The 27,875-nt window shown below is 43.7% G+C and overlaps 2 protein-coding genes across 5 annotated transcripts in view; one reads left to right on the top strand and one right to left on the bottom strand.

The window, feature by feature from the left end:
• Window positions 1–27,875, top strand: part of sgcd (sarcoglycan delta) — a 906,913-nt gene that overhangs the window by 394,140 nt on the left and 484,898 nt on the right. The window lies entirely within an intron of this gene.
• On the bottom strand, window positions 768–10,025 carry LOC134296120 (uncharacterized). Its single transcript, XM_062970238.1, is given in 2 exon segments — window positions 768–6,157; window positions 6,160–10,025. Coding segments are annotated over 2 exon segments (4,425 nt in total). The 5' UTR covers window positions 9,110–10,025; the 3' UTR covers window positions 768–4,682.

Below are 27,875 nucleotides of genomic sequence, written 5' to 3'. Positions count from 1 at the left end.
TCGAAAACATGCCAATGTGAGTAGATCAATAGGTACCACTCTGGCGGGAAGGTAACGGTGCTCCATGCAGTCATGCTGGCCACATGACCTTGGAGGTGTCTATGGACAACGCCGGCTCTTTGGCTTAGAAATGGAGATGAGCACCAACCCCCAGAGTCAGACATGACTGGACTTAACGTCAAGGGAAACCTTTACCTTTACCTTATCATTTCATATTAAAAAATAATAGTTTATTTTTATATATCTGCCTTATCAAAAATAAAGGAATCACAAACAGCTAAAGAGTTTTGGACCAAAAGCGGGCAACAGCAATCGCATTGTCCATAGCTTTAAACAACTCCTCCTCCGTGCATGAGGCAGGGCATTGTGGGCAAACATACATATGCGGAGTTGTTTGTTTAGCTCCACAGTCACACAAGGTGCAGGATTCTTCCAGGTAGTACCATCTTGCCAAATTGTCTTTTGATCTACCCACTCTGCTTCTGAGTCTGTTTAGGGACTTCCAAGTTGCCCATTCTTGGTTTGCCCCTGGAGGCAGACCCTCATGGGGGGGGGGGGGGGCATCCAGTTGGAATTGCCTGGTTTAACTGCTCATAGGGGTACTCTTGCTGTTGCTGGGGGAACATCAAGATGAGTGGTGGTTCTCATGAAGCTTTCCCTTGATTTGAGTCTACTGGGAGGGGGGTGATAGTCATGCAGTGTAGCGGAACCTTTGTGCTACGGTCCTTGTTGAGCGCAGTGGATGGATTGGAGACGGACAACTGGAATAATTCCAAGAAAGCAGTTTTATTCCGCTAATGGCCACTAGGGTTCCCCCTCGCACAAAATAAGTGCTTTCTCCAGGGAGAACCCCCAGTGGCGGGCTGAGTAAATATTTATACACACTACAGGGTTCGGGTTATGCCCGCCCACAAGCAAATTCATTGGCTTAGAGTTGTGACGCTGCCTGACTTGGACCCAATCAGTGCTGACCAGCGGGCCGGCCGCACTCTTTCTGTGCCGTGCTCACAATCATTCAGAGCGCCTGCGTACGCATGCGCTGTTTGTTTATCTTAACAATCCTAAAATCCCTACCAACAATATGTCCTTCAACCATTCTATTGAGGGTAACCAGCTAGTCACCCAGGAGAAGGGAGACCAACCTTCTACCTCCTGGACATTATTGTAAATTAACTTTTGTAATGACTCGATGTCATCTTCAATAGTACTATTCAAGTTATGAAATTTCACTACACAACGCCCTCTGACCATGGCGCATAAACCCCCCCTGGCCGCCAGTAGGTAGTCAAGGGCCAGCTTATGCTGTAGGGCCATCTGGCTGATTTCTTCTACTTCAGACTGGATTTCCCGGAAAATTTTACCAGTGGCATTTATGGACTTTTCAAGGCGGCAAGTCAGGCCTAGAACACTTCTACGATTTGCTTGAGCTACAATCCCTGGGTAAGCACCCAGGGTCAACAAGCCTGTGATCAGGCCTCCTCCTACACGGGAGGCTTCTGAACCTGACAGGGCCTTGTTAATAATGACCTCATCCGAGCATTCTGGTCCTAGAGGGCCTGTTTGCACAATGTCCCGTTTCAGGCGCTGATGCCTTTTGTGTAAGACCTGAACTGGGAATGTCAAATAACCCACACCGACACACTGGTAGTTGCCGGGGTGATAATTTGTGGCCCATTTATCAAAGAAAAACCATAGATTTGGATCCCTAATTTGCCATAACGGACAGAGGCTTTTACCTAGGCTCAGTTGGGTTAATTGTTGCAGTATGTTCATATAAGATTTTAGGCCCTCAATAGAATCATTCACACTAAATGTAGGATAATCTGGATACATGCTAGCCCACTCGGTTGCGGTTAGATTTAATCGTGAGCCATAAGATGTATTAAATCATCCATGTAGATAGAACCGGTCTCGACAATGGGAGTAATTGCCTAATCGGGAAAAGAACGCCTGCCTAGTTCCCCAGTATCTCCACTCAGAATTCCATATTCCCGATCCTCCACAACAGAAGCACAAACCCCTGGTGGAGGTATGGTATCTAAACCGTCGAAACCGAGTTTTATTTATTTTTTGCGGTATGCTAGAAAACACGGTAGGTGGACCCTCCTGAGCCTTGGACAATCCCTCCAACACAATCTGTGGTTCATCAATTAAATCGGGAAGAAATGAAAAATCTCCTATGGTGAGGGGGTGTTCATATATTAATGCTACCTCTTTCCCGTGCTGCTCAAACATATAATTGGCATGTTCTTTTATCCAATTCCCATGTGCTCTTTTTCCAACAGAGAGAATAAAACTCAGCACAAATAATATACCAAACACAGTGCGCTTTCCTCCCCTCCTCATAACTTGTCTCCCACTTTTTCCTCTCAAAATGTCTAGCCACCATCTCCCGGAGAGCGCCTTTGTTGGACCATGCTGCGACATACTTGACCACCGACGCTCCATTGCACCCGAAGGGATCAGCTTCATGGCCTTGTTGACCCCTTAGGGAGTTGCCGGATGATCCTGAGTCTCAGGTCCTCACCAGGAATTCGCTCCGTCCGCCACTCCTCAGGTGCTAGTTTTACACGGGTGTAATGTATCCACGGCTTAATCTCCTTCACCTTCACTGCAGTGGGGGTAGACAGGAGCACAACATAGGGTCCTCGCCACTTGGGTCCCAATGGCTCAATCTTCCAATCCTTGACCAGAACCTCGTCACCTGGTGAAAAACAATGTAGAGGTGTGGTAGGGAATGGTGGGTTCAATTCAGAAATGTATTTTTCTAACTGCTGCAATTGTCTGCCCAAAGCCTGAACCTGGGCCAATGTCTGTTTCTCTCCTATGAGGTGTTGCTCAGCTCCTGTCTCTAAGGCTCCCTTCAAGCTCAAAGGGGGTCGTCCATAGAGTCTTTCAAAAGGGGAGAGTCCTGTCCGTTTGTGTGGTGTACATCTGATTCCTAATAATGCCATGGGCAAAACCACCGTCCACGGCAATCCTGTCTCTTGGCAAAGTTTCCCAAGCTGAGCCTTTAATGTCCTATTCATTCTTTCCACTTTTCCAGAAGATTGGGGTCTATATGCACAATGTAACTTCCATTTTATGCCCAAAATTCTACATAATCCTTGCACGGCCTGTTGAATATATGCGGGGCCATTATCTGATCCAATTTCTAAGGGTATGCCAAATCTGGGAATAACATCTTTCATTAGAGCTTTTGACACCTCCACAGCCTTCTCAGTCCTTGTAGGGTAAGCCTCCACCCATCCTGTGTATGTGTCCACGAACACCAGTAAATATTTGTATCCTTTGTATGGGGGCATTTCTGTAAAGTCAGTGACTAAAGCTTCAAAGGGTACCCCACCCACATGTTGGACTCCTGGTGGCTTGAGGGGTCCTTCTCTGGGGTTATTTTTTATACATGTCCAGCATCTTCGGGCTGCTGCTGCCGTTAGGCTAGAATCATAGAATCATAGAATCATAGAATAGTAGAGTTGGAAGAGACCTCATGGGCCATCCAGTCCAACCCCCTGCCAAGAAGCAGGAAATCACATTCAAAGCACCCCCGACAGATGGCCATCCAGCCTCTGCTTAAAAGCCTCCAAGGAAGGAGCCTCCACCACAGCCCTGGGGAGAGAGTTCCACTGTCGAACAGCCCTCACAGTGAGGAAGTTCTTCCTGATGTTCAGGTGGAATCTCCTTTCCTGTAGTTTGAAGCCATTGTTCCGTGTCCTAGTCTGCAGGGCAGCAGAAAACAAGCTTGCTCCCTCCTCCCTATGACTTCCCTTCACGTATTTGTACATAGCTATCATGTCTCCTCTCAGCCTTCTCTTCTGCAGGCTAAACATGCCCAGCTCTTTAAGCCGCTCCTCATAGGGCTTGTTCTCCAGACCCTTAATCATTTTAGTCGCCCTCCTCTGGACGCTTTCCAGCTTGTCAACATCTCCCTTCAATTGTGGTGCCCAGAACTGGACACAGTATTCCAGGTGTGGTCTGACCAAGGCAGAATAGAGGGGGAGCAGGACTTCCCTGGATCTAGACGCTATACCCCTATTGATGCAGGCCAGAATCCCGTTGGCTTTTTTAGCTGCTGCATCACATTGTTGGCTCATGTTTAACTTGTTGTCCACGAGGACTCCAAGGTCTTTTTCGCACACACTGCTGTCAAGCCAGGCGTCCCCCATTCTGTATCTTTGATTTCCATTTTTTCTGCCGAAATGAAGTATCTTGCATTTGTCCCTGTTGAACTTCATTTTGTTAGTTTCGGCCCATCTCTCTAGTCTGTCAAGATCGTTTTGAATTCTGCTCCTGTCTTCTGGAGTGTTAGCTATCCCTCCCAGTTTTGTGTCATCTGCAAACTTGATGATCGTGCCTTCTAACCCTTCGTCTAAGTCGTTAATAAAGATGTTGAACAGAACCGGGCCCAGGACGGAGCCCTGCGGCACTCCACTTGTCACTTCTTTCCATGATGAAGATGACGCATTAGTGAGCACCCTTTGGGTTCGTTTGCTTAGCCAATTGCAGATCCACCTAACCGTAGTTTTGTCTAGCCCACATTTTACTAGTTTATTTGCCAGAAGGTCGTGGGGGACTTTGTCGAAGGCCTTACTGAAATCCAGGTAGGCTACATCCACAGCATTCCCTGTATCGACCCAACTCGTAACTCTATCGAAAAAAGAGATCAGATTAGTCTGGCATGATCAGATTAGTCTGGCACGAACCCAAAGGCTATGTAATCCATCGATATACAACTGTCGTCCTAGCAGATTTGCCAATGCCATTTTTCCTAAATGTGTATTTTGGTGCATGTGTTGAACTATGTGCCATGCCAAGTCCTTAGGGACGTAGACACGGGCGTCTGGCATCACTATGAGTTCTCCTGACCACTGACCCTTCTCCTTTAAGGCCCATTCTTCTTCCTCTGGTGTATATGTAATGTTATGTTCAGTTAATTCTACCTGTAGGGCCATTACCTGATGTTCAATATAGGGCAGCCTAGCTGCCTCTTTGGCTGCCAGATCAGCCTGCCTATTTCCTTGCACTACGGGATCGTCTCCACGTTGGTGCCCTTTACAATGCATCACAGCCACCTGCCTTGGCTTCCAAACCGCCTCCAGGAGATCCACAATCTCTCCAGCATGTTTCACGCACTTTCCTCCAGACGTGAGGAGCCCGCGCTCCTTGTACAGTGCTCCGTGTGCGTGGAGGGTAGTGAAGGCATATTTTGAGTCTGTGTAGACGTTAACCCGCTTTCCGCTTGACAATTCCAACGCTCGGGTCAGGGCAATCAATTCGGCCTTCTGGGCAGAAGTCCCCGGGGGCAGTGACCCTGCTTCCAGCGTCTCTCCCCCCCACCGGACAACCGCATAACCTGAGTGTCTTTGATTATTTTCCATAAAGGAGCTTCCATCTGTGAACAGAGTGTCGTCCACCTTAGTTAGTGGCACATCCTTCAAATCCGGTCGACTGGAGAATACCTCATCCATCACCTGGGCACACTGATGGATCTTGGTGTCTCCTGGAGTCGGGAGCAAGGTGGCCGGATTCAGAGTGGAGCAAGTCTCCAGGGTCACCAGTGGGTTGTCACACAACAATCCCTCATATTTCATTAACCTCTCACTTGTGAGCCAGCGCGGTCCCTTAGTGTCTAGCAGTGCCTTAACGCTATGGGGCACCTTAACTGTCAGTGGCTGTCCTAGGGTCAATTTATTCGCTTCTTTGATTAAATCTACTGATGCTGCCACAGCCCTCAGGCAAGGTGGCAATCCACGAGCCACTGTGTCCAATTGCTTTGACAAGTAGGCAATCGGCCTTTGCCATGAACCTAGTGGTTGGGTCAATACTCCAACCGCTGTCCCTTCCCGCTCTGCAGCGAACAGAGTGAATGGTTTTTCCAAATCGGGCAGTCCTAATGCTGGAGATGACATCAAAGCTTCTTTTAATGCCTTAAATGCCTGTTGACATTCTTCTGTCCACTCAAATGGATCTTCTCTTCCACCTCTCGTAGCCTGGTACAGTGGCTTAGCCAACACGGCGTAGTTGGGGATCCACTGTCTGCAATATCCTGCTGATCCCAAAAATTCCCGCACCTGTCGCCGGGTACTGGGAGTGGGGATGGCACAAACAACTTCCTTTCTTTCAGCTCCTAACATCTTCTTTCCTTCGGTCAGATGGACCCCAAATATTTCACCGTGGGACAGCACAACTGGGCCTTTTTCCTTGATACTTTGTAACCCTTTATTTCTAATTCCTTGAGTAGCCTCAAAGTATGGTCTCTACTGCCCTCTAGTGTCCGGCAAGCGACAAGCAGATCATCTACATACTGAAGCCAAATTCCCTCTTCCTTAGGTATTACAAAATCCTGTAAGTCTTTGGCCAGGGCTTGACCAAAAATGGTCGGGCTGTCCCGGAACCCCTGAGGAAGGCGTGTCCAAACATACTGGGTCCTTTGCCCTGACTGCTGAGATTCCCACTGGAAAGCAAAGATCGGTTGGGATACAGGGGCTAATCGAATGCAAAAGAATGCATCCTTTAAATCCAATACAGTAAACCATTTGGCAAATGCTGGTACTAGACTCATCATGATGTATGGATTAGGCACTACTGGGGTTAGGGGAACGGTGACTTGATTTACAGCCCGCAAATCTTGAACTGGGCGATATTCTCCTTGTCCTCCAGGTTTCTTGACTGGGAGCAGGGGCGTGTTCCACGGGGAACTGCATGGTATCAATATCCCATGCTGCAGAAGTCGCTCTAGATGCTTTCTGATCCCCTGCACCGCCTCTCGACTGACGGGATACTGTGGCTTACATATGGGTCCCATTCCTCTTTTCACTTCCACCACCACCGGTGGAACATATTTAGCTAATCCTGGAGGATTATCTTCTGCCCACACTAAAGGAGTCTCATGCCATGGCCATTGTATTTCTTCAGTAAAAATCCTAACTTGAAACAGTCTCCATTCCTCTTCCATGGGAAATGATAGTTCCATTTGTCCATTCTTCATGAACTGGAGTTGTGCTTGTAATTTTGATAAAATGTCCCTTCCCAATAAAGGGACTGGGCAGTCTGGAAGATATAACATCTTATGCTTGACCTGATGTCCGGCCAGATTGCAGGTGCGTTCCTTGAGGAAGGGGCACTTCTGGGTCTTCCCAGACACCCCTATTACTTTCGTAGTTTCCCAAGTTGGTGGACTAATTTTTGTATTTACTACTGATTTTTCAGCACCTGTGTCCACTAAAAAGTCCAATTGTTGGTCCCCGATTTCAAGTGTGACCATCGGCTCCCCGGGGTCCAACAAAACAAGAGCCTGGCTTCCTCATTCCTCTCCTCCATCCATATCTTCCCATTCTTCTTCCATCACAGCTGCTGCAGCTATCACCTCTCTCGCAGGAAAAGGTACGTAGTTTCCACGTCCTCTTCCCCTTCCTGGGTTTCTTCCTCTCTCAGGCCTTCCTCTTTCTCTCAGTCCTTCCTGACTTCCTTCTCTTCCTTCTGGGCATTCACCTTTCCAGTGTCCAAACTTCTTACATTTAGCACATTGGTCTCGACCTAACCTCCGAGGGGGCCCTCTTCTTCCTCCTTGTCCCCCTCTGGCATATCCTCCTCTTCCTCTCTGTCCACTTGCACTTTGTTCCATCATGGTAACTAATGCTTGGTATTCCTGCTTCTTCTTCCTGTCCTTCTTCTCTTCTTCTACCTGGTCTCTTGCCATATAAACTTGATCTGCGAGTGCCAACAATTCATTCATAGTCTTTCCTAGAAATCCTGGTTGCTTTTGAATCTTTCTCCGGATGTCAGGAGCCGCTTGACTGATAAAAGACTGTTGAATCGCCCTCCTACCGTTTTCATCCTCCAAATTATACGGGCTATACTTTCTATATGCTGCCTCCAGCCTTTCCAAAAAGGCTGTTGGTGACTCAGATTTTTCCTGTACCACTCCCTGAATTTTTATAATGTTGACGGGTCGCGGCGGGCCCCTCTTTACCGCTTCTACCAATATACGCTGGAATCCTCTCAGTCTCTGCAGATGTCCTTCTTCTGCGGTGTCCCATTGGGGATCTATTTCCACAGGAAACCTCTGTGCTCCCCACTCGGCTGCATCACCATCTTGTGGGGCCCCAACCTGGGCTATGGCTACCCCATTATTCAACACTGCTCTTCTCTCTTCTGATGTGAACAACATATTCAACAATTGTCTGCAATCTTGCCAGGTGGGATTATGGGTTGCCATAATCCCTTCCAATAGCCTAGCCATAGCTTGGGGTTCTTCACTATAAGGTGGAGTATTATTTTTCCAGTTCAAAATGTCACTACTACTGAAAGGCACTACCTGGTATGCTTGAACTATCTCATTCCTGTTGTTTATCACAGGCACCGTTCTTAAGGGCATCTGGAGGGCCGGGCCAGTCGGTGAATCACCAGGCCACACCGGAGCTCCATGTCTCCGAGTTTGTGCCGGAGAAGCATCACTGGGCATCCGTTGTGACCTCTTCTTTTCCTTTGTTTCCTCCTGATATTTTTCTAGGCTAGGATAGTGTTTCTTGGCCGCTTCGGTTGACTCTGGAGAGTAGGGTGGGGGTCTCGTTTCTAGTGTAGGTGCACCGGGGGCTGTTCCCTGGGGTGGGGGGGGCGGTGGCAAGGGTGGCGGCAATAATTCCTGTTGTCTAGCCTGTACACTCAACTGTAAATCTGGGTAGTCCTCCTCATTGGATTGGAAAACTTCCTTCTTTTTCCCTTCCTTCTTCACCACCATACATTTGCCATTCCTGCACTGTCGAACCCAACCTGGATCTTCTCTAACTACCCGTTCCCAAGTAGCAATATAGACCCACTGGTTCGGATGATTCACAGCACAATATTCTTCCACTGTTCGGATCAGTTTCAGATCCCACGTTCCTTCTACTTGCCAACCTAACCCAAACTCTGGCCATTCTCCCTGACACAAATTCCTCAGTCTATAATCTCTCAGGTCCCTTGGGTTGCCTGCTACGGCTCTGATAGCAAAAGAGCCAAAATTATCTAAGATGCATTGTAAGGGAGTGGAGCTCTTTGAATTTTTCCCTCCCATCCTGCCTAATAGAGGGGACTGTCCTGGCCTGGGCACCCGGCCACTCAACGGCATGCGTCAGGAAACACAAGACAGAGCCCCTTTCCACCTCCCTGGGAACTTTTTTGTGTCCCTCCCGGCGCTGGTGTTCCCTTAATGTCTCATGCAACCACTATACTTGCCAGATTTCTGTAGACGTCGGACCAACCTTCGCCCCTGGGCTTTTTCCCTGGATCCTTTTCCTCCTGGCTGGTTTCTATGGAACCTCGCTGGTGTTGCAGCTCCCACCGTCAGTCGGCGTTGGCATCAGAGGCAAGCACCGCAGCCGGTCTTGCAATATTCAGGGGCCCCTTCTCGTCTCACGGTAGTTGCCTCAGGCCCCCACCGCTGAGTTGGGGCCGTCCCGCCAACGGGATCCGTCTCCAACCTCCTGGCCCGTCTTATAGGAAATCACGTCGGGGTCACCAGAAAATGTAGCGGAACCTTTGTGCTACGGTCCTTGTTGAGCGCAGTGGATGGATTGGAGACGGACAACTGGAATAATTCCAAGAAAGCAGTTTTATTCCGCTAATGGCCACTAGGGTTCCCCCTCGCACAAAATAAGTGCTTTCTCCAGGGAGAACCCCCAGTGGCGGGCTGAGTAAATATTTATACACACTACAGGGTTCGGGTTATGCCCGCCCACAAGCAAATTCATTGGCTTAGAGTTGTGACGCTGCCTGACTTGGACCCAATCAGTGCTGACCAGCGGGCCGGCCGCACTCTTTCTGTGCCGTGCTCACAATCATTCAGAGCGCCTGCGTACGCATGCGCTGTTTGTTTATCTTTAGCTTTCATTTCTTCAGAAACACATGATTTCCCAGAAGTCACATGTTTCTGTGAGTTTATGCACCCGGGTTGCTAGCTGTCGCCATCTCTGCCCATATATGGTATTTCCTGGGGTTCTTTAACCTCCCGCCTCAGCAGTGGGTGGCTTTCACAATGTTCGACCATCAAGGGAGTGAAGGTACCATCGCCAGGGTCTTGAGGAGGGAGGCAGCCTTTTTTTTCTTTGTTGCCTCTGGCTCAGTTCCTGGAACTCACTCCTTGTGGAGCTGAGGCCCTGGCCCTGTGACTCTGCAAAGCCCAGCAAGAAAATCTGCCTGCCTCCAGAGGCTGGGGTATAAAAAGATCACGCCTGTGGGCGTCTTAGCCATCGAAGGCCTCCACCATCTTGCTCCCTGTCCGGGAGCAGGGAGGGTATATAAAGAAAGGGTGAAACTCTATGGAGAGGGAGATGGGGGATGGTGGTGGGGGAAGATAAGGGATCGATGTTAATTGCTGTAATAGCATGTTTTTATGCATATGTCTTTGCTTGATGTTTTTATAGTTTTAATGGATTTGATCTACCTTTGTATGTACAGTAGAGCCTCACTTATCCAAGCCTCGCTTATCCAAGCCTCTGGATAATCCAAGCCATTTTTGTAGTCAATGTTTTCAATATATCATGATATTTTGGTGCTAAATTCGTAAATACAGTAATTACAACATAACATTACTGGGTATTGAACTACCTTTTCTGTCAAATTTGTTGTATAACATGATGTTTTGGTGCTTAATTTGTAAAATCATAACCTAATTTGATGTTTAATAGGCTTTTCCTTAATCCCTCCTTATTATCCAAGATATTCGCTTATCCAAGCTTCTGTTGGCCCGTTTAGCTTGGATAAGTGAGACTCTACTGTATTTAATTTAGATATGTTATATATTTTTATATATTTGTAAGGCATTGAATTTTGCCATTTATTATGTTGTAAACTGCTTTGAGTCCCCCCAGAGGTGAGAAAAGCGGTATAGAAATGCAGATTATTATTATTATTATTATTAATTTCACAGTTAGCAGCAACTTCCCGTTGCACATCGGGGGGGGGGGGGCAATGCCAGCTAACTTATAGAGTTTATCAACAGGTGTAGGTTTAAGGCATCCTGTGATTATTTTACATGTTTCATTCAGTGCTATATTCACCTGCTTCACATGGGCAGACTTGTGCCACACAGGACAGGCATACTCATTAGTTGAGAAAGACAAGGCCAAGGCTGATGTTCTTATTAATTGTGGGTCTGCACCCCATGCACTGCCAGTAAGTTTCCACAGCATGTTATTGCCTGCAGCTACTTTGTGCTTGATGTTCATGCAGTGTTTCCTATATGTTAGTGTTCGGTCAAAGGTGACACCAAGATATTTAGAATGGAAACAGTGTTCGAGCTCTTGGCCTTCCCAAGTAACTTTCAGTTTCCTGTTGGCTTCACGGTTACGTAGGTGGAAAGCACACACTTGTTTTAACTTGCAGGTTTAAACTTCAGGTGGGATCTTTCAAGGCATTAGTGAGTTGGTTTTCAACTGTTTCAAAATCTTTTGCTTGTGTTGTTAGGCCAAGATTATCAGCATATATAAAACTATTTGTGAGTGGTGGTTGTGGCTGATCATTCGTGAAGATGTTAAACAAGGTGCAAGAATGCTTTCTTGGGGTAAACCATTCTTTTGCCTCCTCCATCTACTTTTCTTCCACATAGAAGCTGCGGTTTTCCAGGAGGGTCTGGACAGTTTTTGTAAAGTCAAAGTCCCAGGTAATATGGTAGACTTTTTGCAGCTTTTTTCTATGTTGCACCGTGACATAAGCTGCCATAAGGTCCACAAAAACTGTTCCCATAATGCAGCCTTTCTCATAGCCTTCCTCGATATGCTCAATCAGATGAAGAATTTGACTTGTACAGTTTTTCCCTGGTCTGAAACCTGCTTGTTGTGCAATAAGCTTGGGTTCGATGGCAGGTCCTAATCGATTTAATAGCATCCTCTCATATACTTTATATAGATGACATAAGAGAGAGATTGGTCGGTAGTTCCAGACATTGGAGGCATCTTTACCAGGTTTTAAAATGACAATGATCTTAGTTTTCCTCCATACTCTGGGAATCTGTTTGTATGCCAAGCATTGAGTGTAGAATTTCAAAAGCTAGTTTTCAGCTTTGGGCCCCAAGTGTTTGATTTGCTCCATCATTAAGTCATCTAGGCCAGGTGCTTCACCAGTCTTACATCGCTTGATAGCTTCTCTGAGTTCTTTCAGGTTTAGAGGAGATGACAACTGGTGGGTTTCAAGTTCTGGCACCCAGTTGATTTTCATCTTTACTCTGTCACAGTTGGTTTTCCCATTCTGAATTAGCTGGTGGGCTATCTGGTCTGGTGTTACGTTATGTGTCTATAGTTGACCAGAGGGTCACTATCCAGGCGTCTCAGCAATTGCCAGGCTTTTTGGCTACTCTTGGACACATGAAGGTTCTCAAGCAGCTCTATCCAGCAGTCTTTCTTAGCATTAGCTATGGCTTTAGATAGTTTTTGGCCTGCTGCTATAGTCTGTATGGATTCTCTTGAAATAGCCTGAGATATTCCTGTAGCTGAAGATATAACTCATTCTTACAGACCACTTATCATAGAGTCCATCTACATGGGCTTCATGCCTCGTAATTGATGTGGAGGCTTTGGATCAAGCATTGAAGGGACTCCACACTGCATGGCACCAATCTGGAAGGAGTCTACATGACCCAACAGCACCAAACCTGCCTAGGTGACACCAAATCACTCCTTTACTTCTGTGTTTTCAGCTTAGTTGGACCACAGGGAACAAAAAGGGCAGGTGTTCATCATTCTTCACGTCTACTGATGCAGGACATGCTTTTTTATCGTGTCAGAAGCAAATTGAGAATATACTGCAAGTCACTTCTGGTGTAAGAGAATTGGCCATCAGAGATGTTGCCCAGATGTGTTACCATCCTGTGGGAGGCTTCTCTCATGTCACCACATGGAAGCTGGGGCTGACAGATGGGAGCTCACCCCATCTTGCAGATTCAAACCACCAACCTTCAGATCTTCAGGTCAGCAGGACAAACTGACTAAGCATGAGAGGGGAGGGGGAAAGGAACAATCACTCTAGCCCTCTGTCCAATGCCAGTAGATGTGGCAAGTTCTCACCTCCAGTATTTTGCACCCAGTGGTGGCCGCTAAGCCGAGGGCATGACAGCGACAGTGAATAGTAAGTAGTAAGTAAGTAAAAGTTTATTTGTATACTGCCCTCTCTCCCAAAAAGGGACTCTGGGCGGTTTCCAATATAAAATCAGCATAAAACATTGTACAATAAAACACTGAAAACACTATAAAACTCTATAAGAATACCCAAAAAAACCCATAACAATTGACTAAAACAATCACATAAACAGAACAATATAATCACTCAAATAACATATGAATCACAGAAAGAAAGAAAAAAGGACCACTGGAATGGAGGAGAGGATGGCCTGGAGGGGCCACTAGAACTAAAGTGCAATGTTATATTCTAAGATGCTTTGGGGCAGAGGAATAAAGTGCAGTGTTTCAAGTCAAACAGATGGCCTGTGCAACTACTATAGCTATGGGCTCGGTTATCCAAAGGTGCAGCGGAAGAGCCAGGTTTTAAGCAGCTTTTGAAGGAAACCAGGGTGGGTGCTTGCCGGAATACCATCTTCTCATCTTGACTCAGCTCTTTACATTGCCACAATGAAATTTTGGGGAAACTCCAGAATATCACCTATTATTTTTAATGTGGGATAAGACCACATTAAGCAAGCCTGATAGGCATCAGGGCAAATAGGTCCTGTGCATCATGCACCACAGAACCTGTTCAACCCTACCCTGCTCCATTTGGCCTTTTAGATGTATCCAGTAAGTAATGTTAATTGATCTCCTGACATTTTAAAATACATTGGACGACATATATTACAATGTTTTTACACTGAATTCTCTAAAAACTGGAGATACAGTATTATCCTGCAATTCAAGTTGAAGGCTGTAGCCAGATCTTTACAGTTCTTTTTCTCAGGCTAGCTAAATCAGTCTTAGAAACACTAGGATTATTTGTGCAGTCAAAATGCCAAGTTAAAAATAACAATTTTATAAGGATATCAACTTCAAATATAGAAATTACCAACAGATGTACAGACTCATTGCCATTTTTGTCAGCAATGAAAAATGACAAATATACCTGGGATAGAAGAAGAACAGACCCATTGCACAAGCCTACAGACTTGCAAGTTATTTTCACATGTTAATAGTGAGGAGTGGGTTAATCATAGTGAGGAGATTATTGCACCTGTCTGTGTGATAAACTTCTAATATTATTGAATTCCCTGATTTTTATCTTGTGCAGGTGAAATAATTTAAAATGTTGCAGTATTTCAGTTGTATAGATATTATACCTTTTGATCAATTTATACTGAAAGTGTGTTGTTAGAGGTGATGATATTTTTGTGAATTCCTCATCCCTTGACAGGTTGTAGGTCCTTTCAAAAATATGCCCCATTAATTTGAGATCATTTTGTAGAGGTTGTTCTGGGGCTAAAGGGAGGAGGGAAACCAGGTATTAAAGGCAATGTCTTACTCAAGGAGTGTCCCCACAAATCGAAACTTGCTGTAGTTCCATTCATACTTAAACAGGCAACAGAAATGTTCAATGCATTATTTCAGTTAAGCTATTTGAGATATTTCTATACCCCCTTCTAGCCCACAAGAGCTCCCAAGGCGATGAAAAAATAGAATAAAAAATGAAGTGATACAAATTACGGGTGCCAACTTACTAAACAAGTAGGAAACAAATATAGTTGGCTAAATGTTTTTTTCTCAATTTGATGTTGCTTTCTTCTATTGTTTTATTTGGTCAATGGTTATACTGTTGCTCCCCCATGATGATGCTATGCTTAAATATTTTTGCATTACTCTTATGTTTCTTATGTCATAAAATGCTTTGAGATCATGTATCCTGACAGGAAGTTCAGAAATCCAATCAATCAATTGCTTTGGTTGTAGAATTCTTCCCAAGGAAAGACATAACAGTAGTTGATTAGGATATACTGTTTATGCAGTAGCGTAGCATAGTTTTAAAAAAGTATACACTGATGGCTTTAAATAAATGGGATTGTGTTCTGAATTTTTATTAAGAACATAGGTCTGCATTTTGCAATGACAAATGAGATAAGTCAATCAAGTACAATAGTCACCTTTGTAATTTGCAGTGGTGTATATCATTGTACATATCATAATTATAATGACATCTTACAGCCATGTGCATTTCACAGACAAGCTCCTTTTGAAAGCATAGATATCTGAGTTATTTATGAATTGGGATGCAATGGAGAATGAATAACATCAAGAACCTGAAATAGGCTACCACTACTTCTGGCCACCAACCTCTGTGTTGGTAGAAAGTGTTTTAAAGCAGGGAGCACAAACCTTGATAATTTTCAAAATTCAGGATATGCATTATGTAAAATTAAAATAAATTTTAATGTTCATAAAATGATTATTCAGTGTTCTACTGCAGAAACTGAGCCCTATTTCATTGTCTTCTCATGTATTTTCCTAATTAATGCAATTTTACATTTAAATATTAAAATAAACAATATTTTACATGACTACAATATTAAAATCTATGTTTTTCCAAGAAATCTCAATATCTGAAACAGAGATGCAGAAAGCCAGAAAAGGAGTTTATCTAATCATAGGAAGGTTTGAAGCAGTCAAATACCGAATGAGTGCTTTTGTCAGAAGTATATTTCAGTTAATCTCGTATATGAGGTTTTTAAGAATAGCAGGCTTTAAAAAAAAGAAAATCCACTCCGAACCCTTATGGTGAAAGGATTACTTGAAAAGCTTCAATGAGCATATATGGTACATAGGATACTTTTTCTAGGAAAAAAAAGCTCCAGGTACTACATTTGGAATAAATAATGAAAATCTGGACAACATTGTGAAACATAACTGTTTTTACATAATTTTATTGGATTGCATTATTTGTTCTATATATAATTTTCAATTCAAGCACCAAAAGAAATCCTCTCTGAACAAAGGATTGAAAAGAATGCCAGAGAGTAGCATTGGGGAAGTGTCCAAAGTTGTATGGTGAATAAAATAAACTTCAACATAATAAGATGAAGATACAGTTTATTTAATAAGCAGAGTAGATATCCCTCAACATATGTGTCACATATGTGCCCTTCCTCTCCAGTTCTTGTCCTCTAGCTCAACATCATGATGAGTAATATATTAAACGTTCAGTCATCATTATTGGCAAGTATGATTGCCTTTCACGTGTAGGGTCTGTCATGGTTTCCAAAGGCACTGTGCTGTGTGTGTTAACTGGAAAATGAAGTGCATGAAGCCGATTGGCTGAGTCTGCAAAGACCTGGGGTTTGATTTGATACTGTTTCTGTTCTGCTGCTGCAGAACCAGTTTGGACAAGTTTTTCAGGGCTGACTGAGTACTGCTGGTGGAGAGAGCAGTGTGTATTCAGAGAGAGGCCTAACAGGGGACTCACCCAACAGGGGACTCAGGGCGGCTTATAATAAAACACATATATAAAAATTGCACTATAAATCAGTTAAAAATTATTAACTTACACCGGACATTCATAAAACACATTATAAAATACAGATGGACGTGTTCAAGTTTAAAAGACTGGGTCTGTCAATTGAGTTCCAGCGTACATAATAATAATTAGCGCTGCTAATTGTTATTCGAAGGCCTGGCCCCACAACCAAGTTTTGACTTTCCTACGGAAAGATAGGAGGGAGGGAGTCTGCCTGACTTCACTGGGGAGGGCATTCCATAGGTGGGGAGCCACTACTGAAAAGGCCCTGTCTCTCGTCCCCACCAGCCGCACCTGTGAGGCTGACGGGACCACGAGCAGGGCCTCATCTGATGATCTTAAACTTTGAGGTGGGTCGTAGCGGGAGACACGTTCGGACAGATAATTTGAAACACCTTGTAGTTTCCCATAAAGTTACATATGCATTTCTTTAAAAAAAGGTTTTGCAGAGTTAATCATTTTAATACAGGGCAAGTGTTACACTCTATGTGTCATGAAGACTTTTAAAACAAAAGTTAAAACATCCTGCTCAGACTGAACAGAATATCCCACTTCTGACACCAAAAATGTTATGAATAACTTTTCAATAACTTTAAAGCATAGGTTCTTTTTATTGCAATTTCAGTCTGAGAGGTATAGCAGAATTTTTACAGAACAACAAAGAACAACATTTAGACATACAAACATATAGATTCTATGCAACTACATTGGATTCACAAACAACCTACAGTTACATTGGCTAAGAAACAAACAAAGGGGCGGGGGTTACATTTTCATTCATCATTCACACACAACATGCATCCATCTTCATGCACACAAATATTACCATATTCTTTCTCCCTTCTTGGAGAAGCACCTGCTTAGGCCAGACCCAGCTTCCACTGCTGCCTGCCAAGACATATTCCAAAACGCCAAAACTTCAAAAAGACGATGACTTCAAAATGCACTCCTTCCTCTTTCCCTGAGAAAAGGAGGCCACAAACAGTGAACAGAATCCTGCTTTCCCATAGCAGATCTGCCACTCCCAAGTACACCATCTCCACTGAGCATGGCGGGTGAACAGCGTCGCTGTCTGTCACACCTTCTGGACTGTCATAAGGTCACTTATATAGCAATATTTTGCTGATGATGTTGTCCTAAAGTTGTAAATGAGTGATAGATGTCTTCCATCCTGGAATATCCGCAGTTTCCTGGACCAGATGTTGATTCCTCTTGATTGGTGTTAGCAAACAAGCAAAAGTTCATCAAGTCAGCAAATGTTGACAGATGTTAACAGATGTAAACATTTCTCTTATCAGTCGCAGTTCTTATCACAGTTTGCTGTGCAGATCAACTATTTCAGGTCTCATTAGCAGGTTTTAATTACAATTCCTGAGCAGGTAGTTAATGCTTTGCAAGTATTAGTCTACAGACTGATGTCTTCAAATTTCTAACTCACTCATTCTTCCATTCATACACATATCATATATGCATATTTTTGTCACATATTCTTGAAACACCTTTTCACCCAGCACCACACAGAGTCCAGTAGTTACTAACTACAGCAGTTTATTTACAAAGTCTGTACAAAAGGGAAAGAAGGCATTTCCCAAAAAACAGTGGAAAGGTGCTATAAAATAGCAAAAGATCAATAGTCCATCATAGCAGGGCACATGAAATCCAAGAAATCAAGAACATATGCATAAATCCATAAGCATGAAGGAGGAATTTTTCCAACGCAAAAACTCATCCAGGAACTTAGGCAATCACAATAGACTTGTAGCATGAGCATGAAAGCTGAAACAGGAACTTGATTCAAAGGCAACATTGTCTCTTTTGAAGACACAGGTAAACACTACTTAATTTAAGCCCAGGCCTGACCAAGAAACCATGAGGTCATGCCTTTGAGATCGAGGCCTCAAGGCTTTTTCATGGAATCTTTCCAAGCACCTAATTAATCTATCCTTGATTCCCTTCGCGTGAAGGCTTACTGTATATACTTGGGTATGAGCCTAGTTTTTCAGCCCTTTTCTAGGGCTGAAAAAGCTCCCCTCGGCTTATACTTGAGTGAGGGTCCTGGCTGGCTTCTATTCAGGTCGGCTTATACTTGAGTATATAGGTATTCAGAGTTGGACAGTCTTATCTTATTAAAGTCTTATTATTATCTTAAATTACAGTTTTATATAAATATTCAAAAACATTTAACCTACTGATGCCTCAAATAATGCAATTTTATTAATATCTATTGTTATTTTTGAATTTGACCTGTAGCTGCTGTATTTCCCACCCTCATCTTATACTCGAGTCAATAAGTTTTCCCAGTTTTTGTGGTAAAATTAGGTGCCTCGGCTTATATTCGGGTCGGCTTATACTCAAGTATATACAGTAATCTGATATCACGACAAAATTCCACTTCTTCACTTGCAGAAGGCCTTGAATTCCCGTATCTGGAATTCCCTCCCCAGGGAGATTAGGTTAGCTCCAATCCTCTCTACCTTCCGGAAGCAGTTAAAAACATGGTTGTTTTGTTGTGCACTCGATTAGACAAGCCCACTAAAACCATATTGAAAATTGCCCTGTCATTTGATAGTTTGTTTTCATTCCAGATTTATCTCCCTACCTGTCTTGTCTATTGGATGTATGTTCTATTTTGACATAGACACTCTTCTCCTCAGTTTGACTGTCGCCCATACTGTTGTCCCATATTGGACTTTTAATGCCTTGAATGATAGTTTTAAATTTTTTGTTTTAATTATGCTTTATTAAAATTATGATTTGTTTAATCAGTAATTAATGTGATGATTGAATAAATAAAATAATATGTAAATGAGAGGACAACTGTTCTCGGAGGGAGGGGAGAGAGGGAAGTAGAAAATAAACGCGCGCGCACACACACACACACACACACACACATATATAAACTAGTAGCTTCCCTGGCTCCAAGCCTCCGCCAAAAGGAGGGAGAGCCCCTTTGTTCCGCTGGTGCTTCCTTTAAGCACCCGCCAAACGAAGGAGCTTTCTTCCTTTGGCGAAGGCTTGGAGCCAGGGAAGCAGGAGTCGCTTCCCTGGCTCCAAGCCTCTGCCAAAGGGAGGGAGAGCCCCTTCATTCCGCGGGTGCTCCCAACCGTGGGGAGGCCTCTCCGTGGGGATGAGGGCTGGATCGGGAGGTGCTGCAAGCACCTCCCGATCTAGCCTTCGTCCCCACGGAGAGGCCTCCCCGCAGTTGGGACGAGGGCTGGATCAGGAGGTGCTTGCAGCGCCTCCTGATCCAGCCTTCGTCCCCACGGAGAGGTCTCCCCACGGTTGGGACGAGGGCTGGATCGGGAGGTGCTTGCAGCGCCTCTCAATCCAGCCTGTATCGCAATGGAGAGGAAGCCTGGTAATCCAAGTTATCCGGTTGACCGAGTTGAGGTCCGCCGGTTTAACTCAGACTACTGGGGTTCTACTGTATGTGGAAAAAAATTCTTCATTTTTTCCCTTGTTTTCTATAATGTAAATGTGTAATGTTATACTCTACTTCGATAATAATCTAATAATAAAATAAAATAAAGTTGCTAGCCATCAGTAAATTTTACTTTCACAAATTTCATTTTTCATGTTCATTGACTGTAGATACATTTGGGTATTAGGACAGAGTCTGAGTGCTGTGGAGACATTAGGGACAGAGCTGGCCCTAGGTAATTTTCAAGTGTAAGCAAGCAGTATCCCCCCCTCCACCCAAACCAATCACAGAAAAATAAAAGGTAGAAGGTATATATACACACACACATACACACGGCACATATGGTCCCTGCATATGTGTGTGTGTATATATACACACATACACAGACACAGACACACAATGTGATGAATATGTGACAAGGTAGATAGATAGGTAAGGAGCCACAGCAAAGAAACCTTCCCAGGAGCAAGGCCTAATAATAATAATAATAATAATAATAATAATAATAATAATAATAATCCCCCCCCTGCAGGTGCCACCTTGATGTGGTAGGGGGCTTAACCACTCCAATGATGACTGAGGGCTGTGCTGGCAGTAGTGTAACTACCGGCAGGTCCAACCAAGCCAGAGAGGCCTCAGCTGAGGAGTGGAACTAAGTGCACCTAACCCATTAGCATTATGGAGAATAAAACCAAAATGAAGTCTATACTGGCTCGGTCGTCGCCCAGGATAAAAAGGACCACGGTGGATGCTGCTGATTCTGGACATCCACCGACAAGTGAGCTATGGAATCAAAATACAAATGAACAGTCACAGAAGCGGCAAAAATATACAATGCCAGAAAACCACCAATTATGAAATGCTACTACAAATCTGAACCTCAAAGGCGTGGCTACCAAAAAAGGATGCATCAACTGTGGAAACAAGAGTACCCTGATTCACAGATAACAGAACCCCGACTGGCTGACCAATGAAGACTCATAATCAGAAACAAAGTGTTCAGTGAAGTTGAACTCGAAAAAATCCAAAAAAAATGCAAAGTAAATTGCCATCAGACCACAGCACAGACAGCAACGCAGACTCCAGCAACACTTGGAATGGTGGAACAGATTGAACCAGAAGAAAGTGTGGAGCTTTTGCAAGAATTTGAAAAACCAGCACTTGAAACACCTGTTGAACCACCAGGAACCTTGACAGCAAGACAACAAGAGCTCAAGGATAAGATCATGGCTCATGCTGCAGCAAATGCAATAAGAAAGCAGCTCCCAACTCTAAAAACAGTGCCCAAGAGACACCTGGCGCCTCTCATGAAAGATGTGAATGCAGTACTCTCCACTGTTCAAATAACATCAATTGAACAAACAAACCAGTATGCCTACAGTGCAGCAGTGATAGTAACAGAAGGGCTTGGGATCCTACAACCAAGGCAGCCCCAAAGAAAATCGACTGGAAAACCAAAGTGAAAGGTCAGGCTAGAATTGAAAATCAAAAAGCTTAGATCAGATGCAAGTAACCTGAAAAATATGAAAGAGAAGAAACTGAAGAATGACAAAATCAAGCAATACTTGATCAGAAAGTACTGGCTGAACACCAGAAAAATTGAAGAAGCTTTGGAAATCGTGAAAGAACAAATTACAACAACAGCCAGAAAAAATTGAAAGATATGAAGCCAGAATCATCCAGTACAGACAAAATCAACTGTTTCAATCAGACCAAAGACGGTTCTACCAGAGTCTGAACCAAACAACAGCCACAGTAACCATAAAGCCAGAGAAAACAGCAACAGCCAAGTTCTAGAAAGAACTTTGGGAAAATAATAAGAACTACAACAAAAATGCTGAGTGGATAAAGGAGTTTGAAGGAAAATTCTCACAGAACAAAATGAAACAGATGGAAATAACAACTGAAATGATCAGCAAACGAGTGCAAAAAGTCAAGAACTGGACATTGCCTGGTAGTGATCAACTTCATGGATTTTGGCTCAAACATCTGATTAGTTTAAATGGAAAAATGGCCCAACAATTCAATGAGATGCTGCAGAAAGGAAGTATCAGTGAATGGCTAACAACTGGAAGGACTTACCCAGGGGTCCCCAAACTAAGGCCCGGGGGCCGGATACGGCCCTCCAAGGTCATTTACCTGGCCCGCGGCCTCCGTTTTATAATATAATATTTTATATCATTTTAATAATATATTGTATTTACATATAATATTGATAATAATATTATAATGTTATACAATATAATACTAATACCGTATAATAATATTAATTATATGTTATATATTACACTAGCTGTGCCCGGCCACACGTTGCTGTGGCATTTTCTGGTGGTGTTGGTGAGAAATTGTTGAGGTAGTGGTGGTATTGAATGTCTGTTGTATGGTTGTCTTTATGTTTAGTATGCACGCTGAAGTAGATTATATGGCAGTGTGGAGTCAGTTCAAAGCAGATAATATAAGATTCTAAATGGGTTATATAGCTGTGTGGAAGGGCCTTGAGTCTACACTGCCATATAATCCAGTTCAAATCTGATAATCTGTGGAAGAGGCCTAAGTGAGGCCTAACTGTGCCTGTCCCCTGGGCTGAGTAGGTTGCTAGGAGACCAAGTGGGCGGAGCTTAGCCTTCAAACTGGCAGCAATTGGATAAAAACTATTATTCCTCTCCCTGTAATTAGGACTTTATTTTTCTTTTCTTTTTGTTGTATCAACCTAGAGCCATGAATGATGGGTTGTGTTGTCAAATTTCGAGGTTGGGGGGCCTGTAGTTTTGTTGTTTTGTCCGCTGCCCTGATGCCATCACTCTTTTATATATATAGATATAATATTACAGTATAGTGCAGGGGTCTCCAAACTAAGGCCTGATAATGATACCATATCATAATATTAATTATATGTTATATATTACATATAATATTACAGTATAGTGGTATCGTTCAATATGGTAATATATAATGCTAATATTGTGCTATGCTAATAATATAATATATTGTATGTACATACAGCTGCTCTGAGTCTCCTTCAGGGTGAGAAGGGCAGGATATAAATGTAATAAATAAATGTAGTAAATAAATAAATAAATAATGTTAGACTTAGGCTCGCCCAAAGTCTAAAATGACTTGAAGGCACACAACAACAACAACAACAATAATCCTAATTCACTTGACTATCTCATTGGCCAGAAGCAGGCCCACACTTCCCATTGAAATCGTGATAGGTTTATGCTGGTTACAATTGTTTTCATTTTTAAATATTGTATTGTTCTTTCATTGTTGTTGTTGTTTTGCACTACAAATAAGACATGTGCAGTGTGCATAGGAATTTGTCTGAAGGATTGTGGACCGGCCCTCTGCTTTAAAAGTTTGGGGCCCCCTGGACTTACCTGATACAAAAGGATCCAGCAAAAGGAGCAGCACCAGGAAACTACGGGCCAATAACGTGTCTGCCCACTATGTTTAAACTACTAACTGGCATCATAGGTGACAGAATTCAAGACTATCTTGAAGAAAAAAACATCTTGCCAGATGAACAGAAAGGCAACAAAAAGAAAAGCAGGGGCACAAAAGACCATTTATTGATTGACAAAATGATTCTGGGGAACTGTAAAAGCCGAAAAGCTAATCTTCACATGACGTGAATTGACTACAAAAAGGCCTTTGACTCATTCCCACACAGCTGGATCATCAAGTGCCTGGATGTCATCAGGATTTGTAAAAAGGTTGGCACCTTCATTGAAAACATGATGGAGCACTGGAGAACTGAACTGTTTGTTGAAAATGAAAGCTATGGACTTGTCAACATCAGAAGAGGAATTTTCCAGGGAGATTCATTGTCCCCTCTGCTTTTCATTATTGCCATGATCCCTCTGTCAACAATCTTACAAAAAACAAATCTCGGCTAGCAAACATCTAAGAAATCTCACAAAATTTCATATCTGATGTGCATGGATGACATGAAGCTGTATGGGAAAACGGAAACTGAAATCCAGTCTCTGACCAACACTGTCCGAATTTTTAGCACTGATATCAGCATGGAGTTTGGTTTGGACAAATGTTCAATAGTGGCATTGAAGAAGGGAAAAATCATTGAAAGTAAGGGCATAAATATGCCTAATGGCCAAACAATAAAGTGTCACCAACCAGGGGCCTATAAATATCTGGGCATATTACAGCTGAACAACATCAAGCATGAATATGTGAAAACTGGTCAGCAAAGAATACACACAAAGGGTCAGAAAAATTCTCAAAAGCAAGCTCAATGGAGGCGACACCATCAAGGCCATAAACACCTGGGCGATACCTGTCATAAGATATACTGCTGGCATCATAAACTGGACACAGGCGGAACTGGACAATTTGGACAGAAAAATACGACAACTCATGACCATTCATCATTCACTGCAGCCTCGCAGTGATGTTGACCAGCTATATCTGCCTAGAAGATCAGGGGGCAGAGGACTCTTACAAGTAAAACAAGCAGTCGAAGAAGAAGAACATGCCCTGGCAGAATATGTAAAGCGAAGTGAAGAACCTGCTTTGATTGAAGTCAAAAATCAGAAACTCCTCAAAGCACAGCAGACAAAAAACCAGTCCAAGAAAACCGCACTACAAACTAGAGCTAACAGCTGGCACAACAAAACATTGTATGGAAAGTTCCTTGACAAAATTGAAGGAAAAGCTGATAAGGAGAAGACCTGGCTATGGCTCACGAATGGGACCCTGAAGAAGGAGACAAAAGGCCTGATCCTTGCAGCCCAGGAGCAAGCCATCAGAACAAATGCAATTAAGGCCAAGATCGAAAAATCAGCTGATGACCCAAAATGCAGACTGTGCAAGGAAGCTGACGAAACCATTGATCATATCCTCAGCTGCTGTAAGAAAATTGCACAGACAGACTACAAACAGAGGCACAACTATGTGGCCCAAATGATTCATTGGAACTTCTGCCTCAAGTACCACCTCCCTGCAGTAAAGAACTGGTGGGATCACAAACCTGCAAAAGTATTGGAAAATGAGCACGCAAATATACTGTGGGACTTCTGAATCCAGACTGACAAAGTTCTGGAACACAACACACCAGACATCACAGTTGTGGAAAAGAAAAAGGTTTGGATCATTGATGTTGCCATCCCAGGTGACAGTCGCATTGACGAAAAACAACAGGAAAAACTCAGCCGCTATCAGGACCTCAAGATTGAACTTCAAAGACTCTGGCAGAAACCAGTGCAGGTGGTCTTGGTGGTGATGGGCACACTGGGTGCCGTGTCAAAAGATCTCAGCCGGCATTTGGAAACAATAGACATTGACAAAATTACGATCTGTCAGCTGCAAAAGGCCACCCTACTGGGATCTGCGCGCATCATCTGAAAATACATCACACAGTCCTAGACACTTGGGAAGTGTTCGACTTCTGATTTTGTGATATGAAATCCAGCATGTCTATCTTGTTTGCTGTGTCATACAATAAAATAATAATAATAATAATAATAATAATAATAATAATAATAATAATAATAATAATAATAATAACTCATCCCAACAAAGGATTCCCCCAGGCAGGAAGCAGCCAAGCTTTGAAGCTGAAAGGTTATTCAGTGCTAATAAAGGTGGGCAATTGAAACATTCACACCTGCCTCCAACAGACAAGAGTTCTTTCTTTCTCCCACCCTGGACTTTCTGTAGATATATAAACCCCACTTGATTAGTTTCCAACCTCTGAGGATGCCTGCCATATATGCGGGCAAAACATCAGGAGAAAATGCTTCTGGGACATGGGCCATACATACCAGAAAACTCACAGCAACCCAGTGATCCCTGTCTGACACCACTTTAACTGCCATGGCCCAATGCTCAATTGAATCCTGGGAGTTGTAGTTTGCTGAGACATCAGCATTCTTTGGCAGAGAAGACGAGCAATCTTGCAAAGCTACAGCTCCATGATTCGTTAGAGTGGCATCAACCTGTATTAATCCTACAAAATCTGGCTACCAGTATTATTATTATTATTTTTTAAAAAGCCTCTAAAACCAGGACAGTAAATAAAGAACAAAACTGAAAAAATAGGGAAATTCCAGACATGAAACAATCAGGGCCAGCTTACAACTCCCAACAAAGTATTCCCCCAGGCAGGAAGAAGCCAGCCCTTGAAGCTGCAAGGCTAATCAAGGTGGCCAACTGCAACATTCACACCTGCCTTGGGCATGAGTGCTTTCTCCCACTTTGGACATCCCACAGATATATAAACTCCACTTGCCTAGTTTCCAAAAGGCCTCACAACCTCTGAGGATGCCTGCCATAGATGCAGGTGAAACGTCAGGAGAGAATGCTTCTGGAACATGGTTTCTGGAACAAGTTTTTGGAATACTGTTTGTGTTTAATTCTGCTTTAATGTTTATATATTTTAAATTGGATACCAATGCTTTTATGTCAAGCTGCTTTGAGACCCCTTTGGGAAGATAAAGTGGGGTATAAATATAATAATAACACTCATGGGCAAACAATAACAAAACATGCTGCAGGATGACCCAGAAAAAACAAAATTTTGGCCATTTAATAAACTTCTCCCATTTTTTAAAATGACAGAACCAACGTTTGTGATCCTGGAACACAAATCATGTTACATAGGGTTACATGAGTCTAGGGGCCCTTTCACACAGCCATGTAATCCAGAATATCAAGGCAGAAAATCCCACAATATCTGCTTTAACTGGAGCCCCTTCCACACAGCTGAATAAAATCCCACATTATCTACTTTGAACTGGAATATATGGCAGTGTGGACTCGGTCCTTCCACACAGCCATATAACCACAATATCAAGGCAGAAAATCACACAATATCTGCTTTGAACTGGATTATCTGAGTCCACACTGACATACATTACAATTCAAAACAGATAATGTGGGATTTTATTCCGCCGTGTGGAAGGGGCCTCAGATAACCCAGTTCAAAGCAGATATTCTGGGATTTTCTGCCTTGATATTCTGGGTTATATGGCTGTGTGGCAGGGCCTGGGTTGTCAGAGTCCAAACTGCCTTATATTCCAGTACAAAGCAGATATTCCGCTGTGTCAATGGGGCCTACGGTGCCATAAAATCCAGCTCAAAGCAGATAATCTGGATTCAGGAACTGGAGTATATAGGAGTGTAAGGGGCTAAGGAAAGCACAATGCACTGGCCAGCCTGGTATGAACATGGGAGGCTTCTTCACTCCTTGAGGGGGAAAGTGAGGCCTATGAATCCCAACCTGTCTGCTGAACTGGAGTCTGAGAGAGAGAACCAGGCCAAGACAGGCCTCCTCTCCTCGGGGACTTTCCTGCCCTTCGCCTGGAGATGGTGCCCACACCCTCCTCCTTCTCCATGGGAGGCTGGCTGGCTGGCTCCATGGGTGGGAGTTCTGGGCCTGTCGGAGTTGAGCCGAGGGGCAGGAAAAGCCTCCTTTTCTTACCAGAGAAGTTGTCACTCGAGTCCAACACGGCATGGCCCTCCTGGGAAATGCCAGGCCTTGCAGAAGGTAAACTTCGAAGCTTCACTTGAGGCGGAGAAACTCGGGGAAAGGTGTAGGGCTGAGGGCAAAGGCCTCGCGTTCTTGAGGTCATTTTGGGATATTTGCATGGGGTTCTCTTGGCTCTATACCTCCTCAAAGCAAAGCCCCGTCTTGCTCCGCAGCCCCCACACTGCTGCATCCAGCGCCAGCAGCTCTGCGAAGGCTTCCTGAGTGAGGATGGAGCCATTTCCCACAGCAAACAACAACTGTTGCATGCCCAATGGGAGGGAATGGTGGCTGGAGCTCTCTCTATCTCTCAGCTGAACTGGAGGCGCCTCAACTGTGTCCCATAAAGGACTACACCTTCAGCAATCTATGTAGTTAGCGTAACGCTTGAACCACCCTGATCAGGGAGGAGACTTTTCCCTATCTTTCTTTCTGCATGCCATGCATAATTGTACTTGAATAGATAGAGATGATGTGGGGCACCTAAATCATAGGATGGGGAGA

The sequence above is a fragment of the Anolis carolinensis genome, chromosome 2 (assembly GCF_035594765.1).
Source record: "Anolis carolinensis isolate JA03-04 chromosome 2, rAnoCar3.1.pri, whole genome shotgun sequence".
In the NCBI taxonomy this organism is placed as follows: Eukaryota; Metazoa; Chordata; class Lepidosauria; order Squamata; family Dactyloidae; genus Anolis; species Anolis carolinensis.
This window is presented reverse-complemented; position numbering and strand designations above follow the sequence as displayed.